The 19,991-nt window shown below is 41.1% G+C and overlaps 1 protein-coding gene across 4 annotated transcripts in view; it reads right to left on the bottom strand.

Annotated features, from left to right (window-relative positions):
* Positions 1 to 353: 353 nt before the first annotated feature.
* The window catches only part of LOC135483444 (gonadotropin-releasing hormone receptor-like), a 56,394-nt gene continuing 36,756 nt past the window's right edge, over positions 354 to 19,991 (bottom strand). For 2 of the 4 annotated variants that reach the window (XM_064764391.1, XM_064764390.1), the window contains exons 3-5: positions 13,623 to 13,824; positions 11,851 to 12,136; positions 354 to 2,680 (exon numbers count right to left, since the gene is read on the bottom strand). In XM_064764391.1, coding sequence (XP_064620461.1) covers positions 2,449 to 2,680; positions 11,851 to 12,136; positions 13,623 to 13,824 — 720 coding nt within the window. In that variant the 3' untranslated portion in view covers positions 354 to 2,448. Of the gene's footprint in view, positions 2,681 to 6,154; positions 6,332 to 8,166; positions 8,247 to 11,850; positions 12,137 to 13,622; positions 13,825 to 19,991 lie in introns of those variants that run through there. The other 2 variants (XM_064764393.1, XM_064764392.1) reach the window with 2 other exon arrangements.

Raw genomic sequence — 19,991 nt, 5'->3', positions numbered from 1 at the left:
TCTCTGTGACCCAAGGCAACCTCGCCTCCAGAAGGTGCCAAGCACAGTTCATCGACAGGAACAAGATTGTTGTTTCAGCCGTAGTTTAACCACAAATCTAAACCAGCAACGCCAATTGCCAGTTGAGATTCAAATAGTGCCGTGTACAGCTTGGCTTGGCAAGAAACATTATGAACGATTGGGGTTGCTTGGATATCCACCAATCAGAATCTCATCAGGCGACTGGAATTACACATTGTCAAAATAGTAGTCCATTTGCCATCATCGCTTTGATATTTATCTTCAATAACAACCTGATACTTCTGATAGTTTCCAATCCCTTGCTATAGACGACAAACAGACAAAACGTATAATGAATCAAACATCAAACTTTATTGAACCCGTTCGATTAAAATCTCATTTGCGCCAAACAGAGAAACGACAGTGAAGTGTTCAACAATCATTAACAGATGTCACCAATGATAACAAATAATCAAAGTATCTTACTTTATATATCTTTTTGTACAAAATACCAACAAATGTTGTTGATACATAGTTCGGTCCTGCGTCCCGATCTTATAGCCTTCTTCAATATATTGGCAGTCGTTCATTCTTATGGAATGATTCGTCGGGAATGTTGACAAATGGCAGAAATCGAGTTCATTCGCTATTTTAGATGGCGAATGACAAAGAATTGAACTGCTTTAACTCTTTTGAGGAGTCGAGACTAACATCAGCATTTTCAACTCGATACGTCAAAGAATTAAGCGAGTAAATCGCATGTTTCACGATATAATGTCCTCGCCATGTCCAAGCCTACTATAAGGTTGGTAACTTACCTACACATCCCCTGGTAGCCTGGTCTGCCCTTGTCACCTGACCCAACTAGCCTAAAATATGTAGAACAGCGCTAAAACGACCAGCCAACCTCATCAGCTAAACATTTATTTTGACAACGAAAGGCACTTTTTACAAAACGAATGGGAATTACTTGTTAAGCCTGAAATACTATCCTCAGCCAAGTACACTTTATATGTAGATGGTCGAAATTACATCTGCTATCCTTTGAATAGCGTCTGTGATCGCCTCTTAGTCCGTTTCGATATTGCTATTTATCATGTATTGTGCGAAAGTAAGACTTAATGCAACATTAAAGTGCACCAGCATCCGTCCACAACAGAAGGCAGAAGTGTCCACATTTGTCTAGAATAAGACACGTTAGCTTACTTTCATCCAACATTCATATGTGAATAAAGGTTCGGCAATTCCTAAAACAGTTGGCCGCCAGTATCTGTGTAGACGAGACGTGTTTTGATTTGCCATTCTTTCGCACTCCACCCACAGGAATACGATTTATTTCAACTCGCCCTCGCTAGCCTCACTACAATAGCAGCGATAATCTCATCATATATTCCTGTTTGAAGATCCGACCACTGGAGATTAAATGCGTGATTTCTGCTATACTCGTATTGAATCCCACGCAAAATCAGTTGACAAGGTAAATAACCTGCTAATTGATTGGACACCAATATCCCATATGTTCGACTGCGTAGTGACAGTTATGATATCAGTAAAAACTTTCCAATTTTGATCGTGATATCCCAGGTGGCTGACTGAATGATGAAATTATGGTTCATCACCATGACCATCATTTATCAAACTACAGGAGCGGTCTCATCCTGGTTTCAGTTGCTTTATGACTGTCCAGTTAAGGAAGATACCTTCTATGAAATACTCCACACCCCAACTCGTGAGATGGTAAGCAAAATAAAGGTTTGGGTTTTATGTACACTTGAAGATGGTCTTAGAGAATACAGCTATCAACAAAAAACGGACTGGCGCCGCTGCCATGATCCTCCTTCAGCTACTGCAAGAAGCAGGTCCTACATTGATAAAAGCTTTGACATTTGTAGATATTCACATATTTGAAGAATCACTTTCTTATAAAACCATACTATCCTTCAAATCGTACACATCTGCATGACACGGACATGACTGAGGTCATCTGCATGACACGGACATGACTGAGGTTCACATCTGCATGACACGGACATGACTGAGGTTCACATCTGCATGACACGGACATGACTGAGGTTCACATCTGCATGACACGGACATGACTGAGGTTCACATCTGCATGACACGGACATGACTGAGGTTAATAGTTTTAGAAGATACGAAAATTACGGACAAAATTATTATGTATACAGTTCATATTGTTGCACATAGTATGCGAGGTATATGTATGTCAATGGGCATCGGCGTGCATTCACCAAGCATGTGCACTGTGAAGTGCCTCATCTTCCCAAAGCGCCCCAGAGCCTAGCGTCTTCGTCAATTCTTTCCTTAACTTTCTATATCCATTTCCATTTGATTTTCTTCCCCTAAGTTTGTGTCATCCTCGATATTGCAAGTCGTAGGCCTGGCACGTCGTGATTTAAACCGTTTCCACAAGGTATGTATTCGTGGTCAGGTGTCTGTAATGATATAAGTCACAAGGAGTTGCCTCCGCGGTGTGGTCGAGTTCGAGTTACTCGATGGACTGGGTTCGGGGTTACCATTCTCCATATAGACAAACGTACTTCCCGTTATACTGGGCTTCTTTCGTATAGGTTTCACCTCAATGCTATGTTTTTCAGTAAGCGTGGAACCGCGGGAATTCGGTGCTTTGCCCCGCATGAATGGTGTAGCTGAATATTCTCTGGAAGTATAGAAGAGGAATTCCAGTCAGGAAAGGAACTACCAAGGGGAAGACAACACTGAACCGATACTGGCTGAAATACAAAGACACCCCTGTAATCGCGCAGCAACCATGCAATAGAACATGCTAGACAAGTTCGACTGATTACAGAATTCAATGACAATCAATGTACACGAGTTACTTAGGATGATTTCGAATGAACCAAATTGGATAGTCCCAAAGAAGAATCCAAGAAAGTGCAGCCCAGCAGAACACCAAAGTAATCATTCAATCGCCGAGTTTCTCCATTCTACAAATATGTTACGATGACATTCTCTTCCCTAAATATTCAGTTGGATTTCTTGTTTTCAAAATCTTACTCAAATTTAACGGAAGAAATTAGGTACCTCAGTTAGAACAGAGTTAAAGAAAAAATCAGTCTGGCACGAAATTTACTTTAGAGAGTAGATTGCCCAAGAAAACTGGGGAGGTGTTGAACCGGATCTCATGAAGCGTTAATTCAATTGTCCGCTTCTTTCTATCTCATTGATTACAATCACCGGCAGCCCCTCTGCTTTATTAAGTCTCAGAAAACTCACTTATCGATCGATCATAGAAAGAAGACTCACGGTTCTTGCTTAAAGAGGAGTTTCTGGTTGATTTAATTCAATAAAAGAAGAACACTGGTGATTGTTTGAACCCAAACACGCCAAATATCACCTTTCAGCTGGAGCTGAGTTTCAAGGACTTTTCATCGGAGTATTTCGACATCAATTGAAATACCTGGAAGACCAAAGTCTTTACTGATATGGCTACTCAATTCCGATTACTGTGTTGGCTTAAAGAAATGGAGCTGAAGCCGCCGATTCGCCATTCCAAACCGCAGTAAAGCATCTTCCCTGGTTTAAATTTGTTGTCTGATTGAATTGAAATAGCTTTTCATCTCTCAAATGTCGATAACTAATTTTGAAATAACCATTTCCAAAGAACATTGCCTCCCAGACAGCTTTTAGTATTGCATGTGAGAAGAAGATTGATTTACTAGAAAGTAACCATCTTAGACAGTGAGGGAAATGTTCTTGACTTGGGCTAATGGTTTGGGTAAGGTAGTGCATGATGTGAGGCCCAGACCTTACGCGTTATAATCTAGGAATTACTTTGCATATAGAGCCGCTAGGGGTAGGGGTGTTTGTGGGGCTACCCAGGTCGGCAATCCAGATAGAATTCTTGCAAGTATCTTATTTTTTGTACTAAATGTTACTGTATATTTGTTCCAAGATTCTTTATAGGTGCTTAGTAAAGATCGCAACGAGAATCTTACAAGTATCTTGGAATGAATAGATATCTTGTCTGGATTTTTGACCTGTGTGTTTAATGTTGATTGTGTCCTGGGGTCTGATGGATACGATGGATGTACAGAACATGTAATAGGCTGCATGTGACAAAACTAAGGTCAAATGGAGTGCAGGGGACGATGTGGTGGGCAAAAGCCGAGCGCTAACACCATTCACAAAGGCAACCTTCACTGCACACCGGTCATGGGATACATTAAGTGAAAGTACAAGATATCACATTTCATCACACCTAACAACTCTGGCTATGGATCAGGATTTTTTCAAATTGTTCACTGCAACAATCAACAGTCAGCACCAGCTACTTGTTTTATTCCTTGCAATTTGGATGCGTATAACTATGAGACACCCCACCCTTCCAACAAAGGATAACAAACTACACAAGGACTTCACACAGGGAGAACCACACCACTCATTGTAACAGCCCATAAGTCCGATCGTTCGAAAACCATACAAATAATGGAACATGTCATTATGTATACCAGAGTCTTTCAATCGTAGGACTCTGTGTAGACCAAGTCCCGTTATTTGGTCATCACCCGGTCAAAGCTGAGATACCCCAACGAACGTCTTGCGGTGGACTCCAATTGCCTTTGAACATTTCGGACCTATGGGCTGTCTGAACATTTCTCTAAGAGTTCCTGTTCATTCGAACATGCAAACCATCGGACTTATGGGTGCTGATCATATCATAGCCTACTTGACTAGCGCTGCGCGCGCCCGCTTGGCATTCAAGCAGCCTGACAAACCCTCCACGCTCACAGGCCTGGTCAGTGGACGTCCACCTCCATCATGATTCTAATTCTATAGGCATATCGTCAGGGAGTCCCAGGCCATGAGCTCGAACGCCTCTCGCGGATCTTTTGCTTTGCCCGCCGCGTTCTGTTTAAGAAAAAGTTATATCAATAATAAAAGGGAAAAATCAAATGAAATCTTGGTGAATAAAGGAGTATACGAATTGATCTATATCAGTCAGTTTGCTGCTTTTGATAAATGATGAGCGGAAACTGTTACTTGAGACACAACGTATTGCCATCGCTCACCACGAATAGCACATCCAGTTGGTAAAAGAATTAATATGATACTTAAAGACGTCTACCCAACACGGGTGACCAAAGACCAATGAGAGCTCAGCTAACCTCCCATGATGTCTTCAGTTCACGCGGAGCAGCAGTGCTTCTCTGGTGTCACGTGTTATAAAGAATGGTGACGAAATACATTTGGGGTAAACTCAGTTTGGTCCTGATTTTTAACATTTGCAACCACAAAGTCACAACGTGACTTTTATTCACATGTAAAAAGGACGATTTAAGTATGTTTATTTTGCTCTCTCTCACTCTGTTAAACCATTCTATATCAGGCTGATACACACTAACGAATCAGTCGCGAATCTAGCTATCCAATTCATTTTCTGAAGTACAACATAACACATCCATCATTGTTTCTATTTGTGATCCATAATTACATTGTTTTCTGAAGTACAACGTAACACCTCCACCATTGTTTCTATTTGTGATCCATAATTACATTGTTTTCTGAAGTACAACGTAACACATCCATCATTGTTTCTATTTGTGATCCATAATTACATTGTTTTCTGAAGTACAACGTAACACCTCCACCATTGTTTCTATTTGTGATCCATAATTACATTAATTCGGAAAAAAAACTTTCAGATTCGTTAAATTGGTGCAGCTGATGCCAGCCTATTTCTCCTCGAGTAGTAATTGGCTATTACTGTCTACTCATGACAAACTCAGCAACGCTTCATTTACCTCCAACAGACTTGAATATCTCTGATATCCAGCACGAAAGAATGACATGCAATATTTCCGAAGAGCAGGATTATTTGATGATAAAAAACTTTGTAACCAATAGCACTGGGGGGAATAAGGAAAACCTTAAGAAAGTAGCTTAGCGCTAGCTTGTTTTGAAAGAATACTCTTACCAACCAAAAGTTTGGATTCAGGAATTCTGAATAGGAGCGGTATGAGTTAGACGTGTTACTCTCGATCACTTTGGACAATTCCGCACGGTGCGAACTTATGGACAGACAAGTTGCCTCTGTGGCTGACTGATGTGGATAGCGTGTGTCTGGGTGGGATGAAGTAGACGATGAGTTAAGCTAAGGACGATGCAGAAATCTAAAGAAGGTACAATCGGAAACTTCTTAACAGCCAGTCGATCAAAGGTTAAGATTCACGCTCAAATTTGATTCGACTGTCCATTGAATTGTATTTGCTGTTCGCCGTCTTAATCAAAGAGTAGAATGTTCCAAGGAGGGCCCAGCTCCGTATGCCTGATGAAGTGGAGGCGTAGGCTGCAAGGAGGTAATAACATTTGGAAAAGCAATCTACAACCAATCACGATTTATAATTAAAGAGGATTGCGGCTTGAAACAGACTGTCTCGATATCTTATAAATAAAATTCGAAATCGCGAAGCCATTCATGCTGCTGTTCGATTCAACGCTACATCCAGACATGCTAGAGAAGACAATATCAACTTGTATTTTACTGACTGAGATTTTTTGAAATGTGTTGACCATGGATCGTGAAATCTTCCATCATACATACTATTAGTGTCTTTTACGATGATATGTGATTATATAAAGATCAGATTGTCCCAATTGACGCTCAGCTCAATATCTTCTTAAACATTTCTCGATAAAAATTAATACATTTTCAAGAAATATTTCCAGGGATCCCTGGCCAAAATGTCATGGTAGTGTACCCTAAAGGTTAAAACTTTATGCTCTCAAGTCATTAGCAGTCAATTATAGGTGATGGAGAATTTTTAACTTTGATGGAAAAAACAATGCCAACATCTAAGGGTGAACGAACGAAAACATTCTGTGACTAACTTGATCTGGCTGAAAATACAGCAGATATTCCTAAAACCCACGGCTAAAGCTATTAGTATTTCTTGAAAGATGAAACTATTGTTGTGTTCCCATTTTTGACGAGCATAACTGGTTTTGAAGAGAGTAATTGGTTTTGGTTTAATAAGAAATGAAGTCAACTTGATAAAAGGTTGGGTTGGTTTCCAAGCGCTCTTGGAAGGATTCATCGAGTGATTTCTATTCAAGAAAACATTACACGTAACGGGAGAGGTAGATCCATTCGCAAATGAAAGGAAGACCAACCTCAGGTTTCGTGTTCTCGTTCAGTTTCTAAGATTTGTATTTGTAATAACTTGAGAAGTGAATGAAATTCTTCCTCAACCTTCTACCATGGTCATCACATAAACAGGTAGTAGCGGTCTCTTCAGATGTGCAAATGCAAATCTCTTGAAATGCAAATGCAGTCGAACGTCAGCGTGCAGAAGAAGCGATATACAGTGGACCCCGGTCGGCGACCATCCCGCTATGACGACCAAGAATCGCCGGTCCCGAATGGTTTCCTCTCTAATTACCATTACAATGCCCCCGGTAACACGACCACCCCGGTACCCAGACCACGACCACTGGATTGGGCGGTCCCAATGACCAAATTTGATAATATTTCAGAATTTTGAACTTATGAAAAAAAATTAAGTGAAGGATGAAAAAATTTCTAAGTCCAAATATATTTGTTTCGCTTGGGGATTTTTTCTACTCAAAATGAAGAAACATCACCAGCGCCCCAAAAATTTTGGTTTGAAAATTTTTCAGAATTTTGAACTTATGAAAAAGCTCAACAATTTTGGCAGGAATACCTAATCATGCATTTTGCCACCCCTGTTACGCGACTATTCGACCTCGGTCCCATGAGTGGTCACGTTACCGGGGTTCCACTGTATAGTGGTTGTGGGAGAGGGGGTTAAGACGGCTGGTGAGTGAGTGCAGGTTAGCAAGGAACTGTGTTCTGTTATATGCGAGGTCGTGCAGTGGTACTAGTGGTCCTAGTCAAACTCAATGAGTCCAAGACAGTGACGGAACAGGAACTTTAGTTGAATATCACTTCAGCCGTGTGAAACATTTGCCGGTGTAATGTGTGATAAGATAGACAGGAAAGAATGAAAAGCGTTTTTGTGAGATGTGGAATGTGTTAAGCAATTGTATACGGTTTGACCTTGATATCAGTTTCGTTATTTTATTTCGTATTCTTCTTTGGACGCATTGAGTTCTAAGGTTCACATAAAAGCAGGCTATATTCAATATTAATTGTAGTCATACCGTTTTCCCTGTTTCTGGCGTGCATCCACGGATGAACTACTACCTTCATTACATTAAGCATCTGCATGTACATTACTGTTCTGTAAAAAGATAGTGTCCACGATTATACATTATACTTGCAATGTACATTCTTTTGTCATTGAGTTTTCTTCATCTTCGTGTACATTATGTACATTCCAGATAGCATCTACAAGTCTATAGCTTATCTGTACGTTGAGATTCAGCAATCAAACAATTTGTCATATTGTTGAACATCCTTGGTCACTGACCTCACCTACATCTTTGTGTTCAGTCTGCCAATGTAACTAAAAACGTACAGGCAATGGCCTAAAAGCCATATCGTGTCACATAGCTAACTAATCGTTATCTGTCGTACGAGATACCACACCCCACCTCAAGCCACATTTAGGTAAATACTCTAGCCCTTGGTCCTCGCCGGCGTAGCTAAGATAATCAAACGAACCACTGCCCTAGGCAATCTCGTTATCGCGAGATTACCTTCAGATTGATACAACTGCTCAAGGAGTTTGCTTTGTGCAATGAAGTTCTACTTCGTCTGTCAATATAGCTACCTTCGTGATGATTGACATATGTTGTGACTAAAGTACATGATGCTGTATGGGTCGATAAAAAAAAGAAAAAGAAACAGGGTGGAAAATCTGATAAAATTAGCTGAATAGCTATTTGAGTCTATAAGTTTGTCATAAAATGGTGAGGCTGGCCAAGGCTCCGCGGAATTGCCCTGTTGCTTGCTCAAGCAGTACGGATACATGAATTGGTCGAATGTCAGAATGAGAAAACAACGTGAATATAGGTAAGTTCCATGTAAGCTTATTGGATTTAAGAGGTTTTTTTTCTAGGTTTATCGAAAAAAACACTGTATTTGACACAACCAGAAGAGGCGGGAGCTTGTTGACTTGATCACGAGGAATATCAGTCATGTCAATGGGAATGCAGTATGAGGGGAGTCAGCAGCGATGAAGATTTTTGTTTTTGCTTGGATTTTTCTTGTAGAGGGTTTTTTCATAAGCATCCGTAGCGCAACATGTTCTTAATTGAGATAATGCACTTTTCTTGAATAAAGCACGTTGTGATACATCTAAACGCGATATGATCAAAGGCAACGCGTCTGTTTTCAACCTGACAGCATTCTCGTACCCTGTCATGCCAAAATGGCTTTCTCACTACTTTCGGTGGAATGCTGAGGTTTCTATATCAGAATTGCGACTGGTAAGAGGTAAGTCCAAATATGACAACTGGTAAGAGGTAAGTCCAAATGTGACGAGAAAATGTGATATAATTCATCTGTTTTCACGTGGCAGAGAATATGGACTCCATCGTCCCATTATTGTGATATGCAGCCCAATGAAGCTTGTCAGTTCAAACAGTCTACCTCTCCAATAACAACAGACTGTTCTTATCAGTGATCAATGTCGCCAATCAATAAATAAACCAGCTTCATCAATTGATATCATCAAATTAAGAAGCCTCCTTTACTATTCAATAACAGCATTCAGACCTGAAACATCGTTGATCATCATTAATGGCCAACCTGTCAAGACCACACCAGTTGCATATGTCACCCATAATAGGGGGTGTAATATTCAGTTATCAAAAACATCGCATAAGCTGCCAATCTGTCACAGCATAAGACATTTTTAAAAAGTTTTGTACTGCAAGATAATGCTGCGTTCCATAACGTCGACATTGAAGACCTAACTAACAAAAAAGGCAGACGCTTCGTATCTGCCTATCAATCTGTTCAATTCAAAAATTGCATGTCCACTGCTGTCATTGACTGACATTGAGTGTGTACTCTGCCAAATCTCACTGTCGTTTTTCAACCAACATCTGTAACTTCCATCGCTTTTCACGATCGATGCGCAAAATTCATTAAACATCCTGCGACGGCTCCGATAAAATCATCATAATGTATTGGCATACGAATGATGTTGACAAGATTTTATCACGCACTTGCCCCAAGGCTAAGGAGATGTTAGTTTCTCATGGTAGGCTTAAAACGAATCGAAATTTGAATTTCGAATAAAAGTACACCAGTATTTGTTGAGCTTCTCGAATGTGTGGTAGCAGCCAGACTCAACAGCCATTTTGGGTCGAGCAATATGGAGGCCTACAACCCAAATCAATCAGTTCATCAGTTGTTCACAAAGGTTTTTCATCTTATCAATATTTACCCCGGCTTCATTTCAAGGGGGTAGAGACCGCGCGGTTCAGGATGGCTTACACTATTGTCTACCCGATGTATTATTCGCACCTTTACTTCGCCACTCGCCTTCGGCTGCCTTCTATTTAGCGGAAATCAATAGCAAGAGGGACAAATGCGCTGTCATGATTATCAACTTAGGGTTGTTAGACTGTCCACCTCTCCGTCAATTGTCATACTGACTTATGGCTGTCCCCAGGGCACTAGGGTGTAGAAGTGGTGGGACGGTGATTAAGAAGTAGTGACTGCACCTGGTCTCCGGAGAAATCAGAGTGCCCCGAGACTTGGACTAGGAATTGACATCTTATTTAATTACTGATGACCGGCCATAGGAGGGTTTATCTCAGTACATGGTACAGGAACCGGACAGAGGAAGAGATATGGAAGTAGTTATCGTCGAGGGTATGGATATGTGAAGTTATCCCTGATGTAGCACGGTTTGTGTAGAAGGGGATTGGAGGTCTTTATCGTGCAGGCAAAAAGCTAATTCGTATGAAATATATGTACCGGCTTTTCCAACCAGTACCTCCTTGAAAACCAAAGATACCGCTCATCTACAAAATCATCAACAGCTCCTTTGAACTTCATTATCGTTATTCCTACAACTCTCTGTCGACGAGGCATTGCCATTGGGACAAATTGAGAAGAGTACGCATGTTTTTGTAAACCACCGGACACATTGGAGCATCCTAAAATGTGGAATGATGAGAACTGAAAAGACGAACGCTGCCATGATTTCTCTTGGGAAAAATTGCGGCAAATTTGTCATGAAATATTTCTTCATTTTCATTTTGTCCCCGGATTTGCAACTTCACTAACGCGACCACCCCGGTAACGCAACCATTCAACCTCAGTCCCTTGAGTGGTCATGTTACCGGGGTTCCACTGTATACCCATATCAACAATATAAATTTTGAGAGCGTTTCCCACTCAAAGCTTTTTCCGTGGGCACCACAGCATAACAAAGGCTTGGGCGTGAAAGCAAACAAATAACACGAAATCTATGTTAGGCAAAAATGCCTGTAAAGGGAATAATTCCTAAAACTATATTCGATATCCCATAGCAATGATAGCTGAGTATCTATGAGACATCGCTCCAGAGGCTACAGATCTGACAGAACTGATACCGACTTAAGACGTATGTCTGATGTTTTCAAACCTTTGATTTTTCTCATTTCATTAGACTGGCTTATTTCATATAAACCAATTTGTTGCGCTCTCGGTCATTACACGGCACAATACGGATTATAAGTTGGAGTCGGGAAGATATGTTGAATTAAGCATCAAGAAGAGGAGTTTTATCCTTCAGAAAAGTCTTCAAATCTAGCGAAGGCAGAGAGAACGACCGAAGAAGTACAAGAAGAAGAGGGCCTATGGAACAAGGGAAATGGATGGAACTGAAGATTTGATAGTCGACAGTAAGAGTTGCAAATGTATGGGAATGAGAGATGTATACTGACCTTCGTTTCCTTGCTCGGCACATGTGGAATGCCCCATAGATGATCGGGTTAACCACAGAGTTTGACATGCCAGATGAGAAGATATACAAGCTGAGGTGCTGTGTCAGTTGGCCACGGTCTTTCACGAACGTATAGACGGCATAAACGATGTAATACGGCGACCAACAGAGAACAAACACCGCTACTATAACAGCGGTCATCTTAAGAGACTTAGTCTTAGCTTTGTGGAGTAGCTTGCTACGGACTTTACCATGTAACATGTCCTCGGTGCTGTTGGTCTCAGATTCTGAAAAGAAATATGGCATATCGATAAAAGAAGAAGCGTGATAATAATGATGATGGCCAGCCCGCTTAGTAAAGGGTACTTTGTCAATATCTCTGTCCAACAGACTTGTCCCCTGGATATTGAGCAAAAGCTATAAGGTCAAATGGGCATGTGTCCACCTTTTAAACCCTAATATGGACGAGACCAGATAATTAAACAGAAGTTAATCTTCTCATAGGTCTAACTGTCAGCATGCTCAGCCATCGCTTTCGTAATAAATCCTGAACGAACAGAGGTCCAGGTCGGCTCAAGCTTGAATTGACTTCATAGTTGTTAATGACTACTTCGTCAAGCTGCAATAAAACAACAAGCAATGGCAAACTAACAGAAAATACATACTGCCTTGAGCGCCAGCATCAGGCCAATAATGCCTTGAGCGCCAGCATCATGCCAATAATGCATATATACATGTATGGGTTATGGTTAAAAAAACTCGAATCCAAACCATTCGATTCTACGCGCCACCTTATTCTTCCTTGATTCCTATTGATCACACCCCGGGCACTTGGTAATATGTTCATGTTCCATTTGCCAAAGTCCATTATCAGTATTCCATATGTTACAATCAAATAAGCAATGTTCACTGATATAACAAGCCTACAGCCTGTTGAGATAACTCGAATTGTATGATTGTTAGATTGCCTGTAATATGATGGTGATTCTAAAATACCTTGGTACCGTAAAGTCAACTTTTAAATGGAAAATGCATAAGCCTCGTTCTGAGAGTGGAGTGTTTTGGACACGCAACCAAGATGCTCTACCAAAGTTCCCTCGGGTTGCACTAAAATGTGGAACCATGCACACAGCTCACTTCAGAAGTTTGAGGCTCTCAAAACACTGCTTCAAACACAAATCAGCCAAGGAAGCATCAACCACCCTAAGTTTTTTAATGAGCACTACACATATTTGCTGAGAAAAACGCTCCAAATAGCCCATTTGCGCGGATTTTAGCGTCACTTGAGCGAGCCGATCCGGACTTCCTATACGGGCTGCCGTAACATAATGTAAACAACGACGCTACCGGCGCTCCGGGCAGGCGATGGATGGAATTTGCCAAATTCGCACATATTCAAGTTATTTCGTGGCCTATCTTTTTAAGTTTGAGGTATTTTAGAATAGAAATTGAACCCTCGGCTTCGGACCTTGGTTGAGTTACCAAGACACTCTCGGGTGGAGCTAAAATTTCGTCCAAACCCTCGCCTGTCAATTTCGTCCAAACCCTCGCCTGTCGGCTCGGGTTTGGACTGTATTTTAGCTCCACCCTCGAGTGTCTTGGTAACTCAACCAAGGTCCTCCGCCTCGGGTTCAATTCCTTAAACATAAACTTAGAAACCAAGTGAATGCTGTTCGTGTACAACCATAGTCACCCGAGTCTTTAAAGTTTGGAATGTTCTTAAAGTAATCTTGTTCAATTACATCACTTTGTTCTGGAATCAAATGAACTTACCGAAGTCCCTTGATTTGCGTGATATTGTGCAGAATATGAGCGCGTAACATGTGATCATGATCATAAGTGGAATGACGAAAAGTAGGAGTAGCGTGGCAAGGAAGTAGAGCTGCTCTTGCCATAGAGCGTGGTAGAAGTCAAAGTTAACACATTGGAAGAAGTCTTCTTTGAAGGGTCCTCGCTGAAGGCTGAACATGATGGCCTGCAAGACAAGATGAAAGATAATGGTTTTGCCTGGTTGCAGTGACAGTGGGTAGCATATCGTTATACAAAAAGACCCACATAAGCTAACAAACAAATTCGAATAGCTCAAATCGTAGAGGTTTTTCCCGCAAATATACTAACAATTTTCTTGTGAAAGCTAATTACTGAAACTGCAAACGAATAGTTGTTTCTTCAAAGTTGAAATGGTGTGCTACATTGAAGAGTAAACAGAATGTTTAACCGTAGGCAGAATGTTAAACAACGTTTCGACAGCTACACATGATATTCATGTTATTCATGTTGTTAGTTATCTTATACATAATCTACCATGATGACACATCGGAGCCATTTGAAAGTTCTTAAATAAAATCGCATGCAAAAACCGCTGCAGTCTCTTATTAATTTAAGATGCCCGAGAGATGCACTTCGACAAAAAAGAAGACGCCCTTCAACATTAATCTCCTGAAGTATTAGTGTCACCTGTCGTTTACCAGGTTTCTGCTTTCTCCAAAAATAGGATTAAGGCCACTGATTAAAACTCCTCTCACTCAGCAGCAGTTGTCATGCTTTCCCCCAGTGAGACATTGCCATCCAGGTTCACTGTCCTGACATGTCAGTGGCACACTGCCATCTGATATCTTGGTCTGCTGTTAATTGTTTGAGCATGGTGAAAATAGATGCATTTTTCAACATCCACGTTAATATTGGCAATGTCAATACCAGAGTTCAGACCTAAATAAGGTTTGAATGAGATTTTCTTTATGACATTGCCATACGCAATCGAGGCAAGTGCAAATGATGGCCCAATGTAAAGAAGAAGATTGTGAAGGTCAAAGTTAGTTTCAACATTCAAAACTTTAACCATGCAGGATATCTTATCAAGAGCCATGGAATAAGTTTGCCACATTGGTCTTCTCAGTTATCAGATCACGCACCATTGATGTCAGAATGTGTCATGCGACAAGCATCCAATATCATCATTATTTCATGTTATACGTAACTAGCTGTGCCCCGGAGCCACTAATCGTATTATTTGGTCAAATAAGTCCCGCCTGTAAGGTCAAGAGGTATACCGTCACACGATACTGATCAATAGACATGACTGATTGAGTAGATCAGGATTTCTCGAGATGGCAAACACAGTTGACGAATTTCTAAGTAGCATGATTGTTTGTCAGTCAAATTCAGAGTTTGGAATTCGCACTGAATCATTGAGGGTATCTAATATGCAAATGTACTTGTACTTTATATCGCCAGAGTTTTTCCGGTATCGCTAAGTGCATTGTAATAAAAAGATGCGACCGTTCGTCTCGCTTCAGTATAGCGTTAGGGAAGAAAATTTCAATCATAATGAAAGGCTGTCATTAATTTTTCAGAATCCTTTCTTTAGAAGAAACATTTTGATTGGAAAGCAACTGTCGTGCTGTCACGAATCAAAACAAACCAGCAACTTGTTCAGCCTCTACCTTGCCTATTCATCGCCTCGGATAGAACGATCTTCGATTCATTTCAAATTCAATTTAAAAGAAGTGGGCAGTTAAATACATGGGTCTTGAGAATGGCTAAGTGAAAATAATGAGCACGTGGACCTAATACGCTAGCTAGTCATCAAGCATAATCGACTTTTACATTATTTGTCCTTCGCGACCAAAACATGTCTTGTTGTCTTTCAGTTTTTGACAAATCGAGATTAAGGCCGAAAGTAAAACAGATCGCCAATTAAAACATCAAATACAATGCACGTTCATTAATAAGAGAAAATTAAATTCATCAGTATTTTAGAGCAGACGTATAGGCAGTACGCTTCACAGTTTCAGGAATATCCTGATTACCTTGATGTCTCCTTACCCTCAGCGTTGAGCACCCAAAGAAAGCAGTGCGTAGGCTGAGGATTTGACGCAGCAGTTCATTTCAAGGGTGTCTCAAGCTCAACCAGATCATGACAGGCAGCACCAGACATTCCCAATCATAGTTATCAATGTTCAAAACCTTTTGGCAAGTCGTGCTATAAGTTAGGCGAAATCAGCAGACTTTGACTCTCAGATTTCACAGTTCGTCGAGCAGATTATCTTTAACAGGCCACGGCGACGCTCAAACGGTTCAATGACGTCGCATCATACTCTCTTCACACTCGATCTGCCCACGCAATCTCTTTACCATCAGATCGTACAGTAAAACCTCATTTAAGTTGATTACATCTCCCTCCCCCAGCGCTTGCTGTCAGTGTCGAGATGTACCATCTAATCAATGCATGATATTTATGTTTACCAATAAGCAATTTGGCGCTCAATCAGAGTAGTAAGCTGTCGCTTTCAAGTAACGGAGGGTCAAGCTCAAGCTCAGTAATGAGGAATTATGAAGTTTCTTATCAGATCAGTTACGACAATCTTACAGGCAGGTTGGCCAGGTGTAGAGACCCTTCGCCACTGCCTCAAGAAAGGTCGAAATCATAGTTATAACAATGGTATGCATTGAGGAACAAGACAACTACACATACAGAAGCAATGTGCACAATGCTGGTCAAGAACATAAAGGTGTAGAGACCCTTCGCCACTGCCTCAAGAAAGGTCGAAATCATAGTTATAACAACATTGAGGAACAAGATAACTACACATGCAGAAGCAATGTGCACAATGCTGCTCAAGAACATTAAGGTTTCTTGCTTGTCGATAAAAGAAGAGCTAAACTTGGCACTGAAAGGCAGATTCTCATTGGCAGGTTAGTTCATGCGCATGAGACAAAACTGAAGCGACGCTGTGCACCTATTGATACTGTATTTGACAGCATTATGTTCTCTAATTCTTTTTTCTTTCTTCACGTCTTCGGGTGCAAGCAAAGCTGAAGTGAACAATATGACTGTGGATTTGAACAGTATATGATCGCCAACAGCGTGAGCTGAGCATCTGATGGGACCAGTTACATTGATATAGAGTGACTTGCGAGGACGGAACCGGTGACGCTGCCGGAGACCTATGTTTTACCAACTCAGAGGAAGTCGCTCGGTATCGATGGACTTGTTTGTTTTCTGTTATAAGGAAATGGTCTACCACAGAAATTAAAAGGGGAAAACGCCTATTAAGTTAATGGATTGAAGCTTAGACACAAAAACCCCGGTCTATCACTAAAGTCTTGATGGCCTCGGCGGTTAGACGGTTGCACTGTGGATTGGATGGTCACGAGTTCGAAACCCGGCGAATCTATATTTTTGAGTTTTTTTGAACATTTTTTCTCGTTATTATTCATTCATGTACGTTTATCAGGCGCGGATCCAAGCGGGTGCACCAGACGCACGGCTCCTAATCGATGTAAACGTTTTTAATTTACCACTCATGAAATTTTGGAACACACCTGTCCCGGAATTTTGATGAGAAATGCAGAGCGCTCCCTCTTCTTCCAGTTCCTAGATTCGCCGGCCCTCTTATACCATCATCTTATACCATTGTGAATATTATCACGAAGAAAACCCCTTCACCCAAACTTTTCAAGCTGAAGTACACACTGATTCTAGGTGTTTGAGCACTCCCGAGAATGGTTTGACAAGTCGGCGCTAAATTCATTATCAGTGATGAGCATTTAGTTTGTAACTACAGTGATGAGCAGGCGGATAGATTCAAATTACATATCATCTTTCTGGTCACCTTAGTATATCCCACACCCAAACTGTCCCTTCAAATCACGTACACGGAGCTATATAAATACGACTGCCGTGTGCATGCACACTTCCGACTCCAAAAGAATCGACTCGAATCTTAATTCAAATTCGCCATTGCTGACATCATTGGCGCCAAAAACTATTTCTTTTGACCTGTTGACCTCGCTTCTAAAACATTTTTTAGAAAGCCATTCAAACAGTAAAATCAATTACAAACATTATCTATAATATCACCGAGCTATATAAATACGACATATCATGAAAAATCTGTCGCAATAACGAATTATACGGTTAGCTTGGAACTATTAGTACCCAATTACCCTTCCGCCAGCGTGACCTCGTCACAATCATGGCGCTTCTTCAATATGGCGACGACTAGTCCAACAAACATCCCGGTCTATCATTAAAGCCTTGATGGCCTCGGCGGTTAGACGGTTGCACTGTGGATTGGATGGTCACGAGTTCGAAACCGGGCGAATCTATATTTTCGAGTTTTTTTGAAAAATGTTCTCGTTATTATTCATTCATGTACGTTTATCAGGCGCGGATCCAAGCGGGTGCACCAGACGCACGGCTCCTAATCGATGTAAATGTTTTGAAATTTTGGAACACACCTGTCCAGGAATTTTGATGAGAAATGCAGAGCACGCTCCCTCTTCTTCCAGTTCCTAGATTCGCCGGCCCTCTTATACCATCATCTTATACCATTATGAATATTATCACGCAGAAGTTTCGAATAGCCGTCACTGGCAACTAACTTCAGCTCTGTTGGCCCTCCCTAAGTGAGCAAAGACAGTCAGTCATGCCGTATGTGAATTTCCTCGGATTATATGGCCAGCATCGGGTCCATGACACGTCTCTCAAAAAGGTGAGCCAATGCACCTTGTACGAATCGATCTGGTCGGTTTCGCTAAAGCGGCTGGATGAACAGACGCCCTTTCCAATAAAGGCAATCTATTAGACCTTTAGCATTTGTTTAGAGCAGCAGGTTGAGCAATTGGAGGAGTACTACGCCCTTTTATGTCAGCTGTTGAGGCGCTTAGTAAATATGAAACATACTACAGGAACGAAGACACTAACTGCCTTCATCACTCCCCAAAGCAGTTTCGATGTACTTGTCATGCTTCACGTATCTTTACCAGACTAGGTTGGTCATAGGAGCCAGTGAACAGTCGAAAGAAGTTACCAGTGAATGACACTGCTAGTACTTCTTCCTCTCCCGGCGATGTACGATTACCCGTGGTGGTTTCCATTCTGTCCCCGATCACAGATAACGAGTGGAGGCTTAGTTAACGAATAAAACATGATGGAAGACGAATAGTCTATTTTCGATCTGCAGTGTCAAATTGCTATTCTGAAGTGTAAAGTGAATTGTGAATTTATACCAACGCAACATATCATGGCTTACTCTCATCCAATGTCGTCTTCAATTGAGTATTTATTACCATTTTGTGACTGGTGAATATGGACAAATACCATATCAAACTTGTTGAAAAGCAAGGGCATTGGACGGATATTTAGAGACACTTGCAATATGTTCTTGTCACGGCCTCATCTGATCATTGGTGGCTCTGACACCTTATCGAATCAACTGTGCCCTGCTCTGCAAATCAAGAATAAGACATGACAAAAAATTACCCCAGTGAAAACGACTATCTACTAACAACCCCAGCATCATTTCCGCGCTGCTGTCCTATTCTATACGTATCTGGTTACCTTTCTCGAATGATTTCTATTCGTGTCTCACGTGACTTGAGCAAAAAGAATGCAAGAAAGGAAATAAATGTGAAAAGAACGAAAATAATGAAAGCAACTTAACACCGTCACCTTTAGCTGTCGGCGGCGTTTTTCACGGTGAATAATAGAAACCTCAGGAGATGATGTCTACTGGAGAAGTTAAAGTACAAAGCCGAAATCAACAAGGAATAGAAAAGAAACTAGACTTCCTTAATCTGCTGACTGGTTCGCTATATTATCACTTTAAAAGTGTTATGTGATTAGCAATGTAGGAGGTCAATCTAACATTCCATCAGGCCTGCTATTGAGTGACCTGCGGTAACATCAAAACACCACTTCTATGAACTACTCAAATATCATCAATGGATATCATGTCGAACACACCATATAGGTTATATTTAAAGTCATTTGACAAACTCACATCCGAGAGTGCAAGGGATCGTATGACTTGCTTCGAGCAACAAGCTAACAGTAAGAGTTGTTGTGGTAGTGATTTGCGCTAGTCCAGGTAACAATTAGATTGGGCAAGAGAGATACCGACGAACGAAGCCATTGCTTTCTATTCGTGTTACAATGTTTATTCCAGGTTTCCCGAAATAAGGATACGGAAGTCCTGCCTTTGACCGTCCAATCTGAACTGTCCAATTCTGCATCACCAATTTTGCTTTCGAAAAATAGGGTAAATGGCATATTTTCATTAGTCTGTTTATGGGAACACAAACATCGGTCCTTCGACCGCGGCAAGAAGTTCCAATGTTGACTCGACGAAGGACGCC

Source organism: Lineus longissimus, chromosome 2 (assembly GCF_910592395.1).
Source record: "Lineus longissimus chromosome 2, tnLinLong1.2, whole genome shotgun sequence".
Lineage (NCBI taxonomy): Eukaryota > Metazoa > Nemertea > Pilidiophora > Heteronemertea > Lineidae > Lineus > Lineus longissimus.
The sequence above is the reverse complement of the archived record's forward strand: the minus strand, read 5'-3'. Positions and strand labels throughout refer to the sequence as shown.